General features: G+C 47.8%; 1 protein-coding gene across 1 annotated transcript in view; it reads left to right on the top strand.

Annotated features, from left to right (window-relative positions):
• Window positions 1-23,188, top strand: part of Xpd (general transcription and DNA repair factor IIH helicase subunit Xpd) — an 88,771-nt gene extending 65,583 nt beyond the window's left edge. The window contains exons 18-22 of the mRNA XM_070522465.1: window positions 5,472-5,544; window positions 5,625-5,695; window positions 13,273-13,416; window positions 15,150-15,293; window positions 23,001-23,188. Coding sequence (XP_070378566.1) covers window positions 5,472-5,544; window positions 5,625-5,695; window positions 13,273-13,416; window positions 15,150-15,293; window positions 23,001-23,093 — 525 coding nt within the window. The 3' untranslated portion in view covers window positions 23,094-23,188. The remainder of the gene's footprint in view (window positions 1-5,471; window positions 5,545-5,624; window positions 5,696-13,272; window positions 13,417-15,149; window positions 15,294-23,000) is intronic.
• Window positions 23,189-23,502: the final 314 nt, after the last annotated feature.

Raw genomic sequence — 23,502 nt, 5'->3', positions numbered from 1 at the left:
CGTGTGTGATGACCATTGGCTGTTCAGTCACTCGAATTTATTTAAATTAAGCACGCATAGAATGCCAAGGGGGAGCAATTACTGTATTTGAACAAGTATGATGCGATACTTCCTTTCCTTTTTTTCTGGCAGGGAACAGCTGCCGGTGCAACATGTAGCACTGATCCTCTTTGCTTTCTATCTTTGCCTCATAGCCCCTCTATTCTCACCATTGCTATCGTGCCTCATCTCATGTTGAATTCCAATGGCGGAGTCGAAGTGGCCGACGGACTCCGCGTGCGAGCACTCGATGCTGGCGTAGAGCAACGCCTCCAAATCCACGAGTGGAACACAACTGGCGCCGCCGGAGCAAGGCGGAAGCAGAACTTCTATCGCCGAGTTACCTAGGATGCCTTGCGTGTTGTCATTTTCTTCCGCTGTTTGCTCCCAGCATCGCTGCACTGGTCACTTGTCTCTTCAGTGCCGTTCACCTGTTGTTTTTTTAAAAGTACGGAATGGATATCTCGCCAAGCGTGCAGCAGCGTTTGCTTCCTCGCGAGTCGTGACCGGTGGAGCCTCCCAGCAGACAAACATGGTAAAGGAAATACATCACGCAGAGTACCGGTCCACTCCGCCGATTTTGGCGGAGCATCTTTTTCTGCTCCACGGGGTGACTCCCACTCTGAATCCACTCCGACTGTCTCATTGGAACACCTTGCATCCGCCCTCACTCTGTCATCAGAACAAACTTGCTCCGAAACGAGCAGAAAAACTTGCTCTGACTCCGCCATTGGAATTCAACATCACAGTTTTACAAGGGTCCTGCTTGCATTTTTTTCTGTTTTCTCAGTCGCAGATATTCCTTTCTCACATTAACTGTGGCGTCGCATTTATTGTCCTCACGTCATCATCAGCCTTCTGTGTCCACTGCAAGACCTAGTCTGTTGTTGTTTCTGTCAACTGCATCTTTATTCTCTTGGCACTCATTCTGTTGCTCTTCGTAGACAACTGACCACCTGCTCTACTGTATGCATTAGATGATGTGCCCATTTTTATGTCTTTCTTAACTAGAATATCAGGTATCCACAATTGTACTGTAATTCATACTTCCACTGCCCTATCTGTTAATGTTATGCCTGTTATTATCACAGTATGTTTGTGCAAATGCATCGTAATGAAAAGTTGCAGGTACTTGAGGAGTACGTAACTTAAACTCACTGTCCATGAGCCGATGCATGTGCAGTTAAACCTCAACGTAACGAGCTTCATTGTTATCAATTCTCAATATAACAAAGTATTAAGCTTTGTATAACTTCTTGTCCGTAGAACACCATGTATTTAGGACCTCAGAATACCGAAGTGTGTTTATAAATAATTTCAATGCCACAATGAATTTCACAATTTCAATACCATATGGAAATTTCACTGTCGCTGTGAAAGTATACTGAGACAGTAAATAGAGACTGCTGTGGATACAGATGGTCAAATGGCTAAATTACAAGCAACTGCTTGCGAACGTACCTCTCGAATCACGTGCCGTGCAACCAGGAGCGGCCACCAAAGTGGAAGAGCATCATGTTTCGCATGAAGCCCAAGTGTAATGAGATGCTTTGCATACTTTGGATGAGAGTGAAAGCATGCGAAGGTGAGCCAAGAAGAATAGTGGCTTGATGAGGGCAGTCTTCCCACACTAGCAAGGGGAAAGGAGGGACAGCGAGCTTGCGGTAACGCAATCAAGTGCTTTTGAGAGTTGGACGGGCAAGGGAGTGAGGTGCAGGTTGACGCGCATCTCCTTTTCTAGCACGGCCATAGCTGCGCATAGCTGTCGGCACAGCTGAGCGTATATGCAGCCAGGTGCCCTGTTTTAGAGGTAATCTGCCACATGTGCAGGGGTGGGACTACTGCGCCAATTGTGGTAATACAAACGAAAATTCCTGCGCGACACTGCGCCAAACACAGAAAGCTGACCAAAATTGCACCACGCTGTACCAGAAGGGCTTCGGCATGTGTGCTCCGTCAGGCTGCCAACAGCGAGCAGACTCATTGTCTGCAAAAGAGTGCAGCCATTCACATTCCGCACACCACGCGACGGTGCCTCTGGCACAGTTTCTCACAATTTTCTCGCTTGTAACACTGGACTTTTCGGTGCTTACGGCAAGTGGCCAGTGAGGAGCATGCGGCCACTCCCGGCTGTCATCACTCCTGTTGGAACGGCCCCGGCATGCCAAGGCGGCTCTATTTGGAGTGTACTAGAATATGGTTAGTGGGACAAGCAACACGGCGATCCCTAGCTGAGGTGCAAAACAACCAGAAAAAGTCACAGTTTCAGTTGAAAGACAAGGCATCAATTGCGATAGCAAATTATTAGACAGCTATACAAAGCAAAAAGAGTAACTTTATCGGCCGTATAAACATGTAGACATAGGCATACTAAGTAAATTAACAAGAATGTTGTCACGCTCACACAAGCAAACATGAGTACATCTCACTCAATGACCATGAAAACTCGCTGTCAAAGCTGTTGGAGAGAGGAAGCGCGGCAGCAGCAAGCGAATGTACCTTCGTGTTGCTTCTTGCTTGAACGTGAACTAAGCAGCAAAAATAGCACACACAAAGCTCATCTCTGTCCCATCGCAGATCGCCTTCTAAGGTAGGGCCGACGCAGCCGTGCCTTACTCAACAGCTGCCGATGTAGAACCCCCCTCCTGGTGCCTTGTGCACAACGACAATGGAAGACTGTGCGACAGAGTGCTTCTCCCGCACTTTTCTCCCATGCATGCATGAGAATGAGCTGCACCCCAAGCACGCTTTCACTTGCACGTACAGCATGTGGCACGTAGTGACGATGTTATAGTCCTTGGACTTTATACAGAACGTCACGGCGGCGAGGGAAATGTTCCTGGAGTGTCTGTATAATTGCTATCGCAATAAAAGTTGGCTGACAGTGCTGCGAGCAAACTAGGTACAGTGGAACCCCAGTTATGTGTCCCCCGGTTTTGCGACGACCCGGGTTTTACAACGGATTAGCGCAGTCCCGGCGAAGTCCCCATAGAAGCAATGCATTAAAAACCCCGGTTATCCGACGCAATTTTACGCCTGACCCGTGTTATACGATGACCCTCACGAAGTGCGGGATGGAACGGCGGATGAAAGAAAAGTGCCGCGGGTCTCTTTGCTTGCTCCATCTCTCCACATGCGGAGCGCTTGACACAGCTCGACTGGTTTGCTCCGGTGCCGCTTTCTTCCCTGCCTCGTCTCATCGTTCATTTCTCTCTCCCCCACCAGCAGCCGCCTGCGACGCTCGTTGTGCTGAAATAGTGCCTTTTCTTCTCCGCAATCACTTTCTCCCTTTCTTCTCGGCGGCGTCACCTCTCTTCGCGTTGGGGAAGCATTTCTCTCCTTCCAGTTTCCCAGTAGCAGATCGCCGACAAGGTAGCGTGGAGAGGCCTAGGTTTGTTGCACACGTTCTTCATCGTAATCCTAGCGACCAACGTTCAGCGGAGGTGTTGAGTTGCGTGGAGCAATGCAACGCACAATGTCTCGAAAGCGGACAGTTCTGTCGCTCGGCGATAAGCTAAATATTATCGAGGAAGCGGAAAAGCGGCATGAAGCCACGAAAGCCAGCATTGCCCAGGACCTTAAGATACCTGAATCTTTGCTTCAGACGATCCTGGCAAACAAAGTGGCGATATTGCAGAATGCCAACAAGTTCGCGCTCAAGCAGAAAACGGCAAAAGAAGGACAGCATGAGAAGTTAGAAGAAGTTCTCGTCAAGTGGCTGCATCAAGCACGGAGCTCTGCGATCAACATTGACGGCGCCATTCTAAAAGAAAAGGCAGACCTTGTGGCATTGCGTCTGGACATTGATGACTGGACATTGATGACTTTCAGGCATCGAATGGGTGGCTGGATCGCTTTAAAAAACGAAACAGGATTGTGTGCAGCGGCTCCTGCGGAGAAAGCATTTTCGTGGACGTTTAGACGGTGGACGAGTGGATGGAGTCGCTGCTGGAGATGATTGCTGCATACAAGCCAAGCGACGTTATCAACGCCAATGAGAGTGGTATTTACCATATGCAGCCCGAGCAAAACATTGCGTTTAAGGGTGACAGCTATCATGGTGGCAAGCATAGTAAAGAGCGTGTGACAGCACTATTCCGTGCTAACGAGGACGGTTTCAAGAGGCTGCCCATGCTCGTTGTTGGAAAGTTTGCAAAGCCATGGTGCTTTAAGAACTTGAAGACACTGCTGTGCTGCTACTTCAGCAAAAAGGCGTGGTGACGTCTTCTCTCTTAAGGAGTTTTTTGCAGCAGCTGGATAACAAAATGGGTGCTAAGGCAAGGAAAATATTGCTTTCCGTGGACAACGCACTGTGCCACCTACCCGACACGTCCAGCCTTAGAAACATGAAGGTTGTTTTTTTCCGCCCTACTGCACAAGCCGGCTGCAGCCGCTGGATGCTGGCATCATTAAGTGCATCAAGCAAGGGTAAAGGAAGCGCTTAGTGCAGCGTCGGCTAGCGGCTATGGAGCGCAGCGAGTCGGAAAAAAACGATCACTGTGCTCGACGCCATGCATTTTATTGCCAGTTCGTGGAACGCAGTGTCGCGAAGCACATTCGCTAACTCGTCCAAGCACTGTGGCTTTAAGCGAGAGACTGCTTCCTCTGCTGGGGACGCAACAACCTCGATGCCACTCGAGGCCAATGCAGGCTTTGCCGACGACGATTTCGAAGGTTTGAACCTCGCATGACCTTCACCGAGTACGTGGAGGCCGACGACAATGTTGTGATCTGCAACGAGGTGTCGCTGGATGACGCCATCGAGGAGGCTTTGCCTAGTGCCGACACCGCTACGACATCGGACGAGGACAACGACAACGCTACAGATGCCGTGCCTGTGCCTACCACATTCGCCGGGGTGCTACGGCACATAGACAGCATCTGGAACTTCATCTATTCATGCGCTGCCGCAACGGACCTGCTTTTGGACATTGCCCAACTGGAGCGAAAGCTTTTGGTTCATGGATCAAACAAGGTTGAAAAGAAACTTACCGACTTTTTTTTTTAAGTTCGCGCTGGCTGGCGGGAATCGCGGCAGTGGGCAGTGGAGTGCTGTAAAGATTAGATTGAATAAAGCATGATTGGTACCTGTACTGCAGCGTTAATTCTTATCGCATTTACTTTTTTGGTAACTTGGGTTTCCAAGCCCTGCAGAGTATATTAGTAGTTTACATTGAAGTTTCTCGTAAATCCGTTGCGCGAAATAAGTAGTATTTTTATAGGCATAATTTATGTTAGAATTTTACGACGCCCGCATTTTGTTAAGCTTTTTCGTGGTCTCGAGGAAGTCATGCAATCGGGGTTCCACTGTATTTGGCAAGCTAACGCATGTGCAGGAGCTCCACTCTTGAAGCTAGACCTTTGTAGCTGGAAAATGTTGCAAGCGAGCAGTGTTTACACCAGTGAGCCTGAAATCTTCTGCCTTGGTGCAGGCCTGTGAGAATGGAAGAGGGGCCGTGCTCCTTTCTGTAGCTCGAGGCAAGGTGTCCGAAGGTGTTGACTTTGGTGAGTGCTCTTGACTGGCTGGTTTTCCACACCTTGTTGACCTCAGTGCGGAGTGTCTCAGAACTTGCTCTCTTTTACAGACCACCACCTTGGCAGGGCTGTGCTCATGTTTGGCATCCCATTTGTCTACACACAGAGCAGGATCCTTCGGGTACGTGTGTATGGAATCCTTCTTACGTGGCACCACATCTAGATGTAAGACACAGCTAAATCTCGCAATTAGAGAATCCCACTGTTGGCTGAAGAGCATGTTATGTATAGAGTGAAACCTCGTTAAACCGTACTTCAGAGAAAGCATGTACTAAATGGTAGTACTGCTTAACTGAAATAGCATGAGATAGCCCACTTACTTGTAAAAAATGGAACTACGAGAGAGTGCGATGAAAGGGCAAAAAGCATGCAGTATTTATTCACTTCGTGCGACAAAAGTATGTTATTTTCGTTTGATGTCGCAGCGGGCTAGCAGCGACTACTGTAGCCTCAAACTTGCTCAAGCCACGAGCCAGCTTTTCCGCCAGCCCCCTCTTCTCGGCAAACACCTGCATGAGGCTGATGTAACGCGCAGCATCTGCCACTTTCAGGCTTAAATTGTCCATGCCGTCACTTTCCGTGTCGTCCTCATCACTGCTGTTAAGCAGCACTTTGGCAATAGCAGAGGCAACAATGGCGAAAAGTCAAACCTCGTAGCTGACATATTTTTGCAGTCTCAGCAGCATTGCCAAACAACCTCTCCTTCGCATTCCAAATGCCACACAACGTAGTCAATGGTAGATCGTTCTCATGTGCCGGCACTGACTTCTTCGTGCCACGTTCGACAGGATGAACAATGTCCAATTTTCCTTCCATACTGAGCACTCGTTATTGTCTTAGCTTGCACAACACAACACGGCCACAACGCCCTCCGACTCTAGCATGGCACCGAAATGATGTTGATGTGGCTTCAATCTTCCAAGCGCCCTCTGCGTTTGTGCTTGGAGACCGTTCTGATCTCTGAGACTCGTTCTGCTGGGCCGAAGCGCCGCCATGATTTTGCGACGAAAAGTGGAAACACTACACGTTTACTAATATGTACACAATAAGATAGTATGGTTTATGCGGGGACAAAACGCATCATGTTCAATGGCTGCTGAGCTGGGGATCTTACTTTACTGCTTTCAAACGAAACCGCTGTTTAAGTTTGGAATTGAGGGAATTTGTTGGAATTGTTAAGGAATTGAGTCATAATTTTGTGGGCAACCTCACTGGATGTTTTTTGGCTTGTTATAAGCATGATACATGGTAGCACTTGGGCATACGCAGGAGAGAGCACTGCAGGGCTACAAGTCGTGATTAGTGCTAAAAAGTGCCATCATATTGTGCCAGACACGCCAAGCCAACACTGGACATTATCTTACCTTTAGTGTGCAGCCAGATCTAGTACTACTCGAGCACATTGTTAGGTTGGTGAGGCTGTGAAGTATGTACAGTGAAGACCAGTGGCGACAAAACAAAGTCTCCTTGTCAGTGTAACTTCAAAAAAATACAAAAACAAAACAAAACTTCTGTTCCTTGCAACCACTGGAGATAACAAAAGAATAGGAAAGAAGTTCTTCCTTGGGACTGTCTGCAGTAAGAACAGAAAAACCAAGTTTTTCACTATGTATTGCACGCTGAAAATTCCTTTTTTCTTTGACCAAGGTTCAAGTTGGTGATGTAGCATTCAGTTTAGTGGTGTGCCTGCTTTTTTGAAAGGACTCAAAGGATTGTTAACTGGAAGCTATAGGCAGGACTGAGCATATACAGTGCAGTCCACTTATAACGATACCACATACAACAATCTATCGGTTATAACAATGAAACAACTTAAGAGGAAGCTTTAGCTCGGGCCCAACTCCGACGCGGCCTATTCAAATACATGTAAAACGCCAAAACGTTTTTATGAGATAACCCCTGCACCGATATTGATGAAATTTGTTGCATTTGAAAGAGAAAGTTAAATTCTAGTGACTGTTGGAAGCGGAATTTCGATTTAGGACTTGAATTTTCTTAAATCAATTTTCAAATATTTGACCGTTTGAAAAAAATAGAAGCACAAAGTTTACAAATTCATAGCTCTGCATCAAGAACTGATATCGCGGTTCTGTAAACGGCATCCATTAGATCATTCAAAGCGGACAAATTCAATGTGTCATTTTACATCTTACGTGAATTTGTTACGTTGTTTACAACGGTTTTGCAAAAGTTGTATTTCCCTACGATTAAATTTTTTCATATTCATGTGTAACATATTAATTTTGTCCGCTTTAGATGTACTATTAGATGCAATTCACAGAATTGTATTATCATTTTTAGTCGTTGAGTTACAGAGTTGTAAACTTGATAGTTTCGTTTTCTAAAAATTTTCGATTTTTGCCAATTTTTAATAAAAAATTGACGACTTTACTCAAAAATTCGAAACCAACAGTCACTAGATTTTAAGTTTGTCTCTTAAATGCAACAAACCTCGTCAAATTTGGTGCAGTGGTTGGCGAGAAAAACGAATTCTCCTTTTACATGCATTTAGATAGGAGCACTCGAGCTAAAGCTTCCTCTTAAGAGTATCAACTTATGCATCAGGGCTATGAGAAAAAAGAAAGCATATATAGTACAGTGAAAGCTCGTTAATTCGAACTTCAATAATTCGAATTTATGGATAATTCGAACTGTACGATTTGGTCCGGCCAAGCTCCACAGAAGTCTATGTATAAAAAAGTCCGTTAATTCGAACGCGAGAAGGTTCTCTCACGGATAATTCGAACTACGCTCACTTGGCACACGGCCAGAGAAAAGCGCCTACTGCCTACACACAAGGCTGTATTGCCTCCGAAACGGAGAGAACGGCGAGAGAAGGCAAAATCGGAAAAAAATCTAACCGACGCGGGGTCAGCCAGAAGGCAGTGGCGGCTGCCGCCTCTCCGTTCTACGTAACCTCCAAGACTTCTTGCCCGTTGTGAATCTCGGAGGCTTTGCAAATCTTGTACAGCTGCTAATGTTGTGCGGAGATGGCACGGCAAGCGCCAAAACACAGCGAATCAAGTACGTCACAGCTGCGCTTGCAATCAAGAACCAACGAATCAGGGCCTTCGCCACCTTCACATGTTCAGCGTCTTTGTCTCGGCAGTCTTCATCGGTTGTGCACCTCTGTTTTCAGCTTAGGAGGTATCAGCCGTCGCGAATCATTGTGATAGTGTTAAGCCTCGGCTAACGTTCGCTTCGCTGGACATCGGTGGTGTGGCACAGTCGGACCCAGAGCTTCGACTTGAAGATGGCGTGTGCCCGCGGCACACGCCATCACTTTCTGACACGCCAAATTTCTGACATGCCCTACTGCTTCCAAATCGCAGTGTACTGTTGCTCTCCTTCACTTTTGTTAGTTCGAACTTTCGTTAATTCGAACTGAAGCGGCTTCCCCTTCCGGTTCGAATTAACGAGCTTTCACTGTAATACGTTATTCACTGCATATCGGATATAACGATCGAAATTTTGTTTTAAATAATAGTGAAATTTGCATTGCTAAGTACTCCTTAACCGAGATGGGTTGAAAAGTTTGCCTGCACAAGTACGTATCTGCTGCCATTATCGGGCAGTGCGTCCTGCCTGCATGCCGATTGCGAAAGCCACAGCTCAAGTTGGCACAGCGGGCAACAAGATGCTGCCAGCTGCTACACGTCGCCATCTCTGCCTCCGAAAATCTGACTTGAAGATACTCGATGCAGTGAAACATGGTTAAACCGTAGTCAGTTGGAGCGCGGAAAAAGTATGTACTAAACGGCAGTACTGTTTAACCGAAATAGCATGAGATTGACAATTTACCTGCAAAAACGGAATTCAGAGAGAGTGCGATGAAAGGGGAAAAAACATTCGGTATTTATTCGCTTCGCACGGCAAAATTGTTATTTTCGTTTGATGCCGCCGCGGCCTAGCAGCGACGACAGCGGCCTCAAACTTAACGAAGCTGCGAGCCAGCTTTTCAGCCAGCCCCCCTCTTCTCGGCAAACACTCGCATTAATTAACCAAGAGGTGGAGGCATGTCTGGGACCATTACCAGGTGGAACAACACCCAGCCACAGCTGCAATGAAATTGCCACCGCCTACAGGGGGGACTGACGGATATATATGCCACCAGATTCCTCCGTTAGTAGAATGCAAGCCATGGATCTCTGCAGGATACAGACAGGGACAGTTATGTCCCCAAAAATTCTATTATGTATATCCAAAGGCGACTATAATTCACAATGTAAGTATTGCAACTTCCAGCCAATGTATCCAGCCAATCAGCATCATATCTGTGGGGTTACAGGAATAATCCTCCCCTAAGAAATCTCCTGGGCAGACTCCCTCGTGGCAGGCGTGGGACTTTGTACTAAAATCTACTAACACTCAAATCCAAGCCAGGCAGGCAGACTGGGCTTGCGGCCAGCAGGGTGCAACCCTGACTCTCTCCGCCGGGTCTCGGCTCCCACCTCCTTCTCCCCACGTCTTCAATACAGTTTATTTGCTCCTCCTCCGGTGATCGGGCAAGCGTAAAAAAAAGAAAAGAATAAATAAATAAATAAATAAAAGGCGAAAAGTTACCGCCACCTGTGCCCCTTTCTACAACCTCCCTCTCTTTCTCAGTGAGTGCGGAAATGTGTTGATGAAACAGTGATAGGTGTATGTACTTACAAAGTGCAGAGCTGTGTCACTTGAGACGAAGCTGCAACTTTTACAAGACTCAAAGTATGAGCTCGGGCAGTCTATGATATTGACAATTCGGAAAACTGGGAGCACCGCGATCATGAAAGCTATAGCCAGTGGCCATGGCACTCAATGGAAAAGGCCGGCTTTGTGCGCCAGGTTGAAACACCCATGGATGAATCCAACACGGTGGAAGCTGCTGACAGTACCAAACTCTGGGAGCACGTCGCTACTGATGATGTAATACGTGCTGCTTTGATGGAGAGCTTTCTGAGTGCAGATCGCAGAACGAGGCAGTGCTAAGAGATCAACAACGGGGCGATCGTTGTTGCGACAGATGGCGGCGGTGTGGAGCGGAGGCGACGACAGCAGTGGCTGTGACAATGAGGTTGTCAATGGCCAGTCTTTGACGCGGACCCTGATGTTCACCCAAAATGCACTGTCATCAATTGAGCCGCTCATTGATTTCATGCACACTAAATTATATCCACCAGCGTTCGTGCAATAGCTGGACACGATGCACATTGCGGTTGTGAGCCTGAAACTTCTGCGAGAACAAGTGCAGATTTCTGACTTTCAGGGTGCGTAGGTCTTGACGCGCTGCTTATAGGTCTATATAAACGTTTTATTTTTCACAGCCTGCTTTCTAAAATGTTGATTTTTTATCGCAAGTGGCAAATTTGGTTTCGGTGCTACAAAGGTATGTTCAGCAGCTTTTTTTTTACTGCAGTCCAGATTTAGCAATGATCGCTTATAACCATTGGATTTTTTTTTCTTGATATCGTTATAAGCGGACTGCACTGTATATGTGCTATGCAGTGTAAAAGAAATGATAGACAGAAAGCATAACAATAGCTCATAGAGGGGCCTGAATCATGGAGCAAATACAACAGAATTCTGACTTAAGTGAATTTGTACACTTGGACATGATGTGTGAACAGTGATGAATAAATTTGTGTTATTCTTTTACCGCTGTGGTGATTGGATAGCAAGGCAGGAGGGGGAGTAGTAATTATCACGTGTTGTAAGAACTAGGCAACAGTGAAGCCGTTAACTGAATAAAAAACACTTCATTGGTTGAACTTGTGCTCCCCAAGAAAGCACCAATGCAGTGGTGATGATCGTGACAAGCACAGTAGCAGTTGATGAATCGGAATTGAAGTGATTCTCTTCCCACTGCAACAAAAGAATGCAACGAAGTTCGCTTTTAACAGACCACGCTACAACGGAATATTGGCTACCACGGACGAAGTTAGCTGCAATTGTTTTCAAAATCAGGCGTATTAAACGTGTTTCTGCCGTGTCGACATGGGCTGACAACTGACTTGCGGAGGTCAGCTGAAGATTGCAGCTCAGTATCGCATGCATGAGAGAGGAAGGCGGGGCAAAAACGCGCCGCCTTCTCTTGCACACGAGGCACCAGGGGAGGAGAGGGGAGTTATACTCCGGCAGCTGCTGCTTATGGCACCGCTGCACAGCCACCGTATCTTGAAAGCGATCCGTAACGTCGTATGCGCTGTGCTTTCAACGTTTAGTTCACGTTGAAGCAAGAGACAGCACGAAGGTCAATTCACTGGCTGCTGCTGCTGCGCTTCCTCATTCCATCGTTTTGACGGCGACTTTCCGCATTCAACAAGCAAGACAAAACTACTATCTTTACTTCGCATAGCTGTCTACCGATGTGCTATATAGTAATCGATGCTTCGCCCTTCGAGTGAAACTACAACTTTTTTGTTTGTTTTTTACTTTGCATATTCATCACTCACTCTTTGCAATAACGTTGTTGGACACTGCAACCAAAGCTTTGGAAATGAAGCATTTTTGATATTGTGGACTTTGGATAAAACTGAGGTTTTATGTCGGATTATCAGGGTCCATTGTAATGCGAGTCGACTGTCCTTACAGTTATTTACTAGGAGGAAGGGTCTCGCGTATACAGTAGAACCTCATTGATACAATCCCATTTAATATGATTTTCTGGTGATTGTGTTCGCTATTGAGAACACAAAAAATACCCAAATACAGTAGCACTTCTTTTTTACTTTACAATATGTTCCTGGCAAACACAATCTTTCAGCAATGACGTTCAATATATCGCCCAGCTGCGATTGTATGATACATTTTCCTCCATCCAGATACCACGTCAACAAGAAAAGGTGTGAGGCACGCGCGATCTAGAGCAGTAGACGCCTGCCACGGTAGTTTCCCTGTGGTACTCGACTGCCCGTCTTGTGTGAAAACACTGGCTCACACTCACTTTTTTCTTCCGGTATCAGCAAATCTTTGCACGGGTTGTCATTGCACATCGCATTCAGAACTATTGTCGCCAACCATATCAAGATGAGCTTCTTCACCTGTTTGTTTCACAGCACATGTGGCACACTGCCATTGGAAGTGTACTGCACACTTTTTATAGGCAATAACTGAAATATTCTGCCATTATTTGCAGCAGGTAGTGCTTAGTGAGCACCATGCAGTTTGTGTTTACGTTAACCGGCACTCACACCTGTTTATACTTATGTCCACTCAGTTTCACTGGCACTCACTTCTGTTCATACCTGCATCTTTTCACACCCTTCATCACTCTCTAGTGCTCTGTCTCACACCTGCAAAATGGGTGTGGGGCAAGTGTGAAGCAATGTACTCGTGATTCCTACCTATAGCTGGAAGGCTCGATTTGAAGGTGCACTCAGATGTGGCGATGACCTCACAACTTCAAGAATGCATGTATTGCACCAACAGGCTGAGGTAATTGAAGAACTCGCACTTTGGAACACTAGACATTTAGATGTTATGTCAGCGATGATAACGAAACACAGTAAAACAAAAGTTATGCGCTGCAATAGTTACGAGTGGCATGTGATCAGACGGAGTGATAAATTCAGAAAACTTGAAAGCATGGAGGATGGGCCAAGGTTGTCATTGTGATTGGAGAACGTTTAGAGTGGAGCCATCTATAGCGGTGGTAACTGGCAATACTGTGGTCTTGACGGAGAAGAGAATAACGACGCCTCACCACTTTCTCTTTGCCAGGCCCGGCTGGAGTTTCTGCGGGACCAATTCCAGATCCGGGAGAACGACTTCCTCACCTTTGATGCCATGCGGCACGCTGCGCAATGTGTGGGCCGAGCGCTTCGCGGGAAGACTGACTACGGCATCATGATCTTTGCGGACAAGGTCGGCAACCGCTACTGTGCAACTAGTATCTGCACTTAATGCATAGTTGAACAAGGTGTAAACAAACAACTGCAGCAGATGAGTGGTAGCAGTGAAACATACTCGCCTTGTGATGCACTTTTTCACAGTCTTGGAAAAAGTAATTAATTAAGGGAAAATAAGACATTCACCCAATCGTAGCATTTGCTACAAAGGAAACCCACACGGGTTCCTCGAAAGAAAGGCCTCTCAGTTGAAGAAAAATTCGTCCTGGTCCAGGACTCGCACCCAGGACCACCAACTTTCTGGGACAGCCGCTCTACCATCTCAGCTAACCAGGTGGCTAGCAGACAGCAGGGCAAAGTCGAATTCGTCAACAGCTCAAAGCAAAGGCAAGAATTTGACGAATAGTTCTGCAGAAACCCACAAGGTGGAGAGAAGTAATTAAAGGAAAATAAGACATCCACCCAATCGTAGCATTTGCTACCAAGAAAACTTTTTTTGCTATAAAGGAAAATTTTTCTTCAACTGAGAGGCTTTTTTTTTCGAAGAACCTGTGTGGGTTTCCTAATCGCTCAAAGGGCTACCACCTCTTTCTCGCTCGTTTGGTGCTCATGGGAGTGCGCATAGAAAGGATGCCGCCGTGCATGTGTTTCCGTTGCATTTCTTTTGACACTCGCGAAAACTAATTGCCTCTGGTTGGCAATAAGGTGAAGATTAGCGGAAGTTTGTCACACATGCTTTTTTGACGGGCACACAACCACACAGTTTTCTTGAGTGCGTGCACCTACACAGTTCGATTATGCTATGGATGTACATATTAGATATTGGTATAAGAGCAGGAACATTTGAGTCTTGCGAAATATTCTCGTGTGCGCATTTTCAACGCCTTGAACTATGTGTATAAAAATGCATCAAATTTTAAATTCTTACAAGTTTACTTCCTTTTTTATTGTTGTTATTCATAAATGAAGAGTACCTATATACCAATGCAAAATATTTTTTTCTCACTTTACCCTAGAAAAATTTCGGTAAATTTTTTTCGAAATAAGTCCCTAAAAAGAATTGAAATCTGCAATAAAAAGAATCGAGCCTGGGTGGTCGCACATGGCGAAAAAAATCTACCCTCAAATGGTTAAAATGGTGGCGCTGTCATGACTAAGGCAAAGATAGTTTTTTGTTGTAGCTGGCCTGGTATTGTATCGAATGTGTATTGAGCAGTCATACTTTATTGCGGGTAACTGTCAGACACTTTCTTTAGTTTGATATAAACATACTTGATCGTAGATGCCGGAGAATGTGGGTGTAGGTCCACAATGATGCATCCAAGAAGGACAAACTATGTGTGTATCTTGTTTGTTTATTGGCACTGTTCACAGTGGAAAGATTGGACGTTACGTCAATTCTTTATCTTATTCCTGCAGCTAATGTGGAAAACAGACAAAAGTATCATATTGTACACTGATATCTGCTGGAAGGAAGAATAGAGTAGTCTGTGTAAACCACAACATTGCTGGGTGCAGTCAGCGGGAAAACTGCCCTAAATTAAGCATGCTTCCTAGATGCACCTAAAGCATGCCAACCTATGAAAAAGGCCTTCAATTCCTCAATGGCTCGTGCCCTTTTTCTCTGTGCGATTCCTTCCACACCATTACAGCATTTTGAAACGGTGATTGTGTCTGAGAATGCTGATGATGTTGAGTGAATTCTGTGCTGTATGAATTGACACCTTGGCTGTGCTGACGACGACGCAGCGTTTCTCACGGTGGGACAAGCGTAGCAAGCTGCCTCGCTGGATACAGGAGCACCTGCAGGACTCTCTCTGCAACCTGAGCACGGAGGAGGCATTGCAGGTCGTCAAGCGCTTCCTGCGGCAGATGGCACAGCCGTTCACAAGGGTCAGTACCCCTTGCACTCTTGGCTCTCGCCGTGTTCAGCAGATGAGTGCCCTCTTGTGGTAGTTGTCTGCGTTCTACTACAGCCAGATATTGTTATAACACAGTCGCAACCAACACAGAAATGCCTCCTTTGTTATACCTGATATTCATACTAGCATGTATGCTGATATTGGCCTGAAAAAATTTGCAAGTTTTATATGTATTTCCTATTTTCTGTCATTGTATATCCGATACTTCATTATATCTATGTTCTCTACATTGGCGTGACGATGACTGCGCGACGAGAATTTGTAGTGATAATTGAACGACCACGATGGCATGGTGGCAAGTCTGACAATGGATGCATAATTGCGATTGTCTGACACCCTCCGGACGTGACAGTGCAGTAAATGAGTGGGAGTGGGAGGACAGCATGACAATATATTGTTACGTAGGAACACGCAGACAAAAAGCTATGTACAAATATATTTACAAGGAAAATACGCTGCGCTTGGCCAAGAGGCAACAGCCTGCACTAGCTTCTAATCGTCGTTGTCGTCTTCACACTGCTGGCCTTTCGTGATCGCACATATTGTGCCGTAGCACTACCCCCGGCTGCAAAAGTGCCGTCCCGGAGCGACTAAAGATCGGACTCGGAAGCAGTGTAGTAGGCCTTGAGCCTACTGACGTGTACGACATCACTAGATGCCACAGGAGAGGACGAGCTTGAGCCCACAGGAGCAATTTCGTAAGTCACAGGCGTCACCTGGTGCAGCACACGGTAGGGCCCTGTGTATCGCGAAAGAAGCTTCTCTGAAAGTCCGACGTGACGAGAGGGCGACCAGAGGAACACGAGCGCACCAGGTGAAATTTGTACGTCACGATGGCGGGCGTTGTACTGACACTGCTGAGTGGTCTGTGAGGCCGTAAGTCGAGCACGGCAAGCTGGCGTGCATGGTCGGCGAGGGCGATGGCGTCGCGCGAATACTCGCTTGTTGAGACCGCAGCAGGAGGAAGTGCCGTGTCTAGGGGCAAGGTAGGTTCGCGACCGTACAGTAGATAAAAGGGAGAAAATCCGGCGGTGTCGTGCCGGGAAGAATTGTACGCAAATGTTACGTAAGGAAGGGCAATGTCCCAGTCGTGGTGGTCCTTGGAAACGTACTTGGCCAGCATATCGGTAAGAGTATGGTTTAACCGCTCTGTCAGGCCATTGGTTTGAGGATGGTATGAAGTAGTCAGTTTGTGGTGAATGGAGCAGGAACGCACAATGTCAGCGATAACTTTCGAGAGGAAGTTTCGACCACGGTCAGTAAGCAGCTGTCGCGGGGCGTCATGAAGCAAGATAATGTCACGCAAGAGAAAGTCCGCGACGTCAGTGGCGCAGCTGGTAGGGAGAGCCCGAGTGATAGCGTATCGGGTGGCGTAATCAGTCGCGACGGCTACCCATTTGTTCCCAGAGGATGACGTGGGAAAGGGACCGAGCAGGTCTAATCCAACACGAAAGAACGGTTCCACAGGGACGGTGATCGGCTGGAGATGACCGGCAGGTAGCACCTGAGGTGTCTTCCGACGCTGGCAGGGATCACAGGCAGCAACATAGCGTCGAATGGAGTGAGCGAGACCAGGCCAATAGAAGCGGCGGCGGACGCGGTCGTACGTGCGGGTTACCCCAAGATGTCCTGCAGTGGGTGCGTCATGCATCTCAAAGAGCACAGTCTGTCGTAGATGTCTTGGCACGACAAGAAGAAGATCAGGGCCATCAGGGAGGAAGCCCCTTCGGTACAGAATGCCGCCCTGGAGGACATATCGGCGAACGAATGCGTCGGTAGGTGTAGAGCGCAGACGCTCGATGAGTACTCGCAGCGATAGGTCTCGGTACTGCTCATCGGCGATGTTAGCGAAGGCAGACATGCCTTCGGTAGAGAAAATTCCGTCGGCGGTACTACTGTCGGCGTCGTCAGGCTCGTCTACCGGGTAGCGAGACAGGCAGTCAGCGTCCTTGTGTAGTCGGCCAGATTTGTAGGTGACAGAGAACGAATATTCTTGGAGGTGTAAGGCCCAGCGACCAAGTCTTCCTGAAGGGTCTTTCAATGAGCATAACCAACAAAGCGCGTGATGGTCTGTGACAACGGAAAAGGATCGGCCATATAAGTATGGGCGGAATTTCGCAACCGCCCAAACTAGGGCCAGACACTCACGCTCAGTGATGGAATAGTTGCGCTCCGCGGGTGAGAGGAGCCTGCTGGCGTAAGCGATAACACGGTCGTGGCCACGCTGGCGTTGTGCCAGTACTGCTCCAATTCCGTGACCGCTGGCATCAGTACGGACTTCGGTAGGCGCAGAAGGATCGAAATGGGCCAGAACTGGAGGCGTTGTGAGAATGTCGATTAGATGAGAGAATGCAGAGGCCTCGTTATCGCCCCACTGGAAAGGAGCGTCTTTTTTCAAAAGGTTGGTTAGTGGTCGTGCTATGGCGGCGAAATTCCTCACGAAACGGCGGAAGTACGAACAAAGGCCGATGAAGCTGCGCACATCCTTGACACACTTCGGAACAGGGAAGTGCGTAACAGCATGGATCTTGCCTGGGTCCGGCTGCACTCCGTTCGCGTCAACGAGATGTCCAAGGACGGTAATCTGGCGACGGCCGAATTGGCACTTCGATGCGTTGAGTTGTAGACCGGCTCGCCGAAAAATGGCCAGGACTGCTGAGAGGCGCTCGAGGTGCGTAGCGAACGTGGGGGAGAATACGATAACGTCGTCCAAGTAGCACAAGCACGTGGACCATTTGAAACCATGAAGAAGGGAGTCCATCATGCGTTCAAAAGTGGCAGGAGCGTTACATAGGCCGAACGGCATCACCTTGAATTGATAAAGACCGTCGGATGTTACAAAGGCAGTCTTCTCGCGGTCGAGATCGTCCACGGCAATCTGCCAATAGCCGGAGCGAAGGTCAATAGAGGAGAAATAGCGAGCACCGTGGAGGCAGTCAAGGGCGTCATCAATCCGAGGTAGGGGATGCACGTCCTTTTTGGTAACCCTGTTAAGGTGCCGATAATCCACGCAAAAGCGCCATGAGCCATCCTTCTTTTTTACCAGCACAACCGGTGACGCCCAAGGACTACATGACGGTTCAATAATGTTCTCGGAAAGCATTTTGCGAACTTCTGCGTGAATAACTTGACGCTCAGCTGGTGACATTCGATACGGGCGGCGATGAATAGGAGGGGCAACGCCGGTATTAATGCGATGTTTGACAGCTGTAGTTTGGGCTAAAGGACGATCGTTAAAGTAAAAAATATCGTGGTAGGAAAAGAGAACGCGGTAGAGTTCACGAGCATGCTCGGAGGGCAAGTCGGGGGCAATCATTTTCTGTAAGTCAGCGATGGTACAATTTGTCGACTGCGATGGTAGAGGAGTATCGGATGAAGTGTCGTCTACTGCAATGGATGCTACTGAGTGATCCTCGAATGAACAAAGCTGGGCCAAATACATCCCACGTGGCAGCACTTGTGTCGTCAAGCCAAAGTTGACCACTGGCAGGCAGACGCAATTCGCCGTAATAGATAAAACTGTATGGGGTACTGTGATCCCGTGTGTAAGGAGGACGTCTTGCATAGGAGCCACGATGTAGTGACCGTCGGGGACTGGTGGGGATGACACTAGGTCAACGTAGGTCAGTGCCGAAGGTGGCAAGCGAACGAAGTCGGCGGAACTGAGGCGACTGGGGTGTGGTTCAGCAGGATCCAGAACAGGCAGGTCAAGGCGGAGAGTACTGGCGGAACAATCGATGAGAGCAGAATGTGCGGAGAGGAAGTCTAAGCCGAGGATGATGTCGTGGGGACAGTGGGCGATGACTGTGAATAGCACGATTGTTGAGCGATCGGCGAAGGAGACGCGGGCGGTACACATACCAATTACGGGGGCTGTTCCGCCATCGGCGACACTGACAACAGGCGTCGTGGCGGGCGTGATAATTTTCTTGAGCTGGTTACGAAGGTCAGTGCTCATGACGGACAAATGCGCCCCAGTGTCTATGAGAGCAGACACAGAAACACTGTCGACTTGTACGTCAAGAAGGTTCAGATGAGTGGGCAGAGTCAGTAGAGGATTTGGCGGCGTAGGGAGCAATGCAGCGTCACCTCGAGGCACTGCATCGTCTAGTTTTCCAGCTGGGAGCAGTGCCCGAAGGGAGTCGGCGAATAGGAGCGAAGGGGCTGGGGAGAGCGAGATTGTCGTCGTTGGGGCGAAGGCGAACGAGAATAGGGGCGGTTCGTTGCAGGAGAATGAGTGGCGGCATTATCGGAGCGTGCGGCATACGGACGAGAAGGGCCACCTGAGGGGCGAGAGTAGGCAGTATAAGTAGACCGGAGCGGGGAACTCCAGCGACTACGACAGTGCCGAGAAATGCGCCCGATTCGATGGCAGTGGAAACAAATAGGCTTGTCGTCAGCAGTGCACCATTCAGATGGGTTGCGGAAACGTGGTGGGTAAGAAGATGCGGGACGGGGCGAAATCGAAGAAGCCGGGCGGGTATTAGGGCGATGGGCCGAGCAGATGGTGTGAAGACCCATGTTTTCAAACTCCTGGCGGACAACTGCCTGGATCAGTGAGACCGTGACTGCAGATGTGTTGGTGGGACTGGAGTCGAAGGCAGCCGGATAGGCGGCCTCGATCTCACGCTGGACGATCCTGGTAACATCGGCAGTGTTGTTGGGACGAGGAGCGTCGGCACAGGAAGATGTCGCTGGGGTGTTGGGCAGACGGGCAAACTGCTGGTCAATATGTCGGCTTTTGGCGAGTTCCAGGCGGCGGCACTCTTTTATAACAGCATCCACCGTGGCTACGTTGTTGCAAACTAGCAAGTTGAAGGCGTCATCGGCAATGCCTTTGAGGATGTGGGAAACCTTGTCTGACTCAGTCATGTGGGTGTCAACTTTGCGGCACAGAGCCAAGACGTCCTGAATGTACGTGACATAGGGCTCTGTTGACGTCTGCACACGGCCGGAAAGCGCCTTCTGCGCGGCAAGTTGTTGACCGTAGGGGTTGCCGAACAAGTCTCGAAGCTGTGTCTTAAGTGAATCCCAACTGGTGAGCTCATCTTCGTGCGTGCGATACCAAACTCGAGGTGTGCCACCGAGGTAAAAGACTACGTTGGCGAGCATAATAGTAGGGTCCCACCGGTTATTGTGGCTGACGTGTTCATACAGGCGGATCCAGTCATCGACGTCTTCCCCATCTTGGCCCGAGAATACGCCAGGATCACGGGGTGCGGGGAGAGTGATGTAGGTCGTCGAAGTGGCAGCAGGTGTCGGAGCCGGCGGAGTCGGGTTGTCGTCGCCGGGAGCCATGAAGGAAGGCTCGACATACCGTCCACTGCGAAGCTCCATGACGAGGTACAGGGAACGTCCACCTCCACCAGATATGTTACGTAGGAAGACGCAGACGAAAAGCTATGTACAAATATATTTACAAGGAAAATACGCTGCGCTTGGCCAAGAGGCAACAGCCCGCGCTAGCTTCTAATCGTCGTCGTCGTCTTCACACTGCTGGCCTTTCGTGATCGCACATATTGTGCCGTAGCAATATTATGACATTACGTAACACTGTAGGTTACAGAGGGGCATATTCCCACGACAAAAAAGCAGTGTGTCGCATGGCGGCAGTTACAAACTAGGACGTATCCGAATCCTGCGCTCTTGCACATCATATATCCGGATATATATCAAACGAAAAAAGGCAACACATGCAAATCCAGAGCCACTCTGGAGCATATATTATAGGAATGTCGAGGGATACATGAAAATAACGAGAACGCGGCCTCTAGCAACAGTCTTCGCACGCACTGGGAAGCCGCGCTGCTCAGCCCCGCCCTCGAGGATCAACTATGGGCCGTCCAGCGGGCCGAGGATGCTGTCAGGACCCACAAACTCCTGGCCGTCACCTAGGCGGGGCCTTTGGCCATCCTCACCAACTCGCAGGACCGGCAATAAAGTTATTTCCTCCTCCTGATGACGATGGTATGACAATGGTGACATAACCACGATTGAATGATGTCAGTTAATTACAATAGAGTTGTGAAAAAAGATTGACATTGATGGAATGATGAAGCTGGTATGATGACGGCATGATGGCAATTAGATTACCTTACTGGTGTGATGATGGTAGTAAAACGACAATGTGATGACGATGGCGTGATGATAATGGTGTGACGAAGTTAGAGTGATGCAATGAAACACATCATGACAGCAGTGTCATAACGAATGCGGTGTAAGGAACAATAGCGTCATGGCGATGGCGTGACGAGATTCATAGGACAAAACTGGAATGATGACGATGCAATGACCGCTGTGGCAGCACGAGCACAAACACGTACCTAGTGGTCAAACTACACCACCTGGGTCACTGGGTCATAGTAGAAGGCGTGATGGTGACAGTATGACGAGAAGGAGATCATGAAGGTGGATTGACAATTGAACCACCACGACGGCATCACAGCAACGGTGTGACTATGAATGCATGGCGGCGATGGCGTGACGATGATGCGATGACCGACACAACTTCATGTCCACGAGCTCATACCTAGTGTTCCAAGCTATTACTTGGGGCACTGGGTTAGGGTAGAAAGCATGGCTATGACAGCATGATGAGGGTTAGATCACGAAACTAGAATGATGACCATGGAAAGATTGCATCATTGCAATCTTTCCATGGTCATCAATCATGGAATGAGTGGAAAGATTGCATCATTGCAATCTTTCCACTCATTCCACTCAATCATTGCACTCATCATTCCACTCAATCATTCCACTCATTCCTAATCATTCTCATCATTCCCAATCAATCCAATCATTCCCATTCCCAATCCAATCAATCCAATCAATCATCATTCCCAATCATTCCACTCAATCATTGCACCAGACAGAAAAACAAATGGGTACCAGCAATAGGTAAACACAGCCTGTGTTGAACATGTGTTGCAGATGTACTGCACAATGTTACTGCTTCGAAGTGCTGGGGACATTCAGTCCTAACTGCATGCCACAGTGGCTGTGGCACTCCTCGCGAAGCAGCTCAAAGTCATGAGCTCCATTTCCGTCTGTGGCAATCATGTTTTATCAGTGCTTTGCTCCCAGCCAAATAAATATATAGTAGCTAAATAGGAAATGGCCGTTTAACATAAAGTGTAGCCTGAGTTGCTCTATGAGAACATAAGAATTCAGGACGAGCTCTGCTCGCAGAACCACACTGCATCTTCCTGCTCAAAATAGCTCTCAAGAGACCCTTATATTGAAAGAGCTCCACTACAATTGTGACGTCATGGAAATGAGTGAATGTAATTGGCCAGCACGTCTATGCAAATTCTCGAGTGGACAGATGTGTATTTTTCTCTGTGTTTTTATGTTGTCGCGGACTATGTTAGTAGGATGACAAGCTTGGCACTCTTGTTTTCGAATTCTCCAGAATTTTTTTTCTTTAGTATGTTTGTTCTTCCGTCTAGTTCTTCTGTGGTGTCGCAAATATACCAATTTTGATTTCATTGAATGAACTCGTTTGCATGGACTGCCTATATTACACTTTTTTTTTAAACTGACATTACAATGAGTATTGTGCAGGGCTCAGTGTGTGCTTTTTGTAGTGTACAGCTATGTAGTGCACGTGTAGTGTATGTGCTATTTGTATGCACTGACCAGTTTCCATTGCACTCACACTTCGTGTTTCTGGCTGCAGGAGGACCAGCTTGGAGTGTCTCTACTGACAGCTGAGCAACTACAGTCCGATGAAACTAAGCGCAAACTGGAGAGCAGGGTGCAGCTTCACTGACGGGGGTGAGGAGGGGATCACTACAGTTGGCATCATTCCCATCATCAATGTAATGTAATAAAGCGTCTATGCACATTTGTTAATTGCTTCTTGAAGGTTTGGATGGCATGAACTTGACAAAGCATTCTGCAGTGACGCAGATGCTGCTTTCTCCTTTCATGAATACATTGTCGCGCCAAAAAGGAAAAAGTCTTTATTTTCCTTTTTGGCGCAACAATGTATTCACTAGATCTCAACCAAGTCGCCCAGCAACAAGTTCTACCCTTTGTCCGTTCAGTTTTTCGAGGATGAGAACCAGAACCAGGATGAAAACGTAAGTGATGATTGTGGGATGCTGACATGTATTTTAGTTGTTTTGTAGTAGGGTACTTACATACCACAGTCCTATGTGGCTTTTGGTTGGAGTGGA

Source organism: Dermacentor albipictus, chromosome 7 (assembly GCF_038994185.2).
Source record: "Dermacentor albipictus isolate Rhodes 1998 colony chromosome 7, USDA_Dalb.pri_finalv2, whole genome shotgun sequence".
Classification (NCBI taxonomy): domain Eukaryota; kingdom Metazoa; phylum Arthropoda; class Arachnida; order Ixodida; family Ixodidae; genus Dermacentor; species Dermacentor albipictus.
The sequence above is the reverse complement of the archived record's forward strand: the minus strand, read 5'-3'. Positions and strand labels throughout refer to the sequence as shown.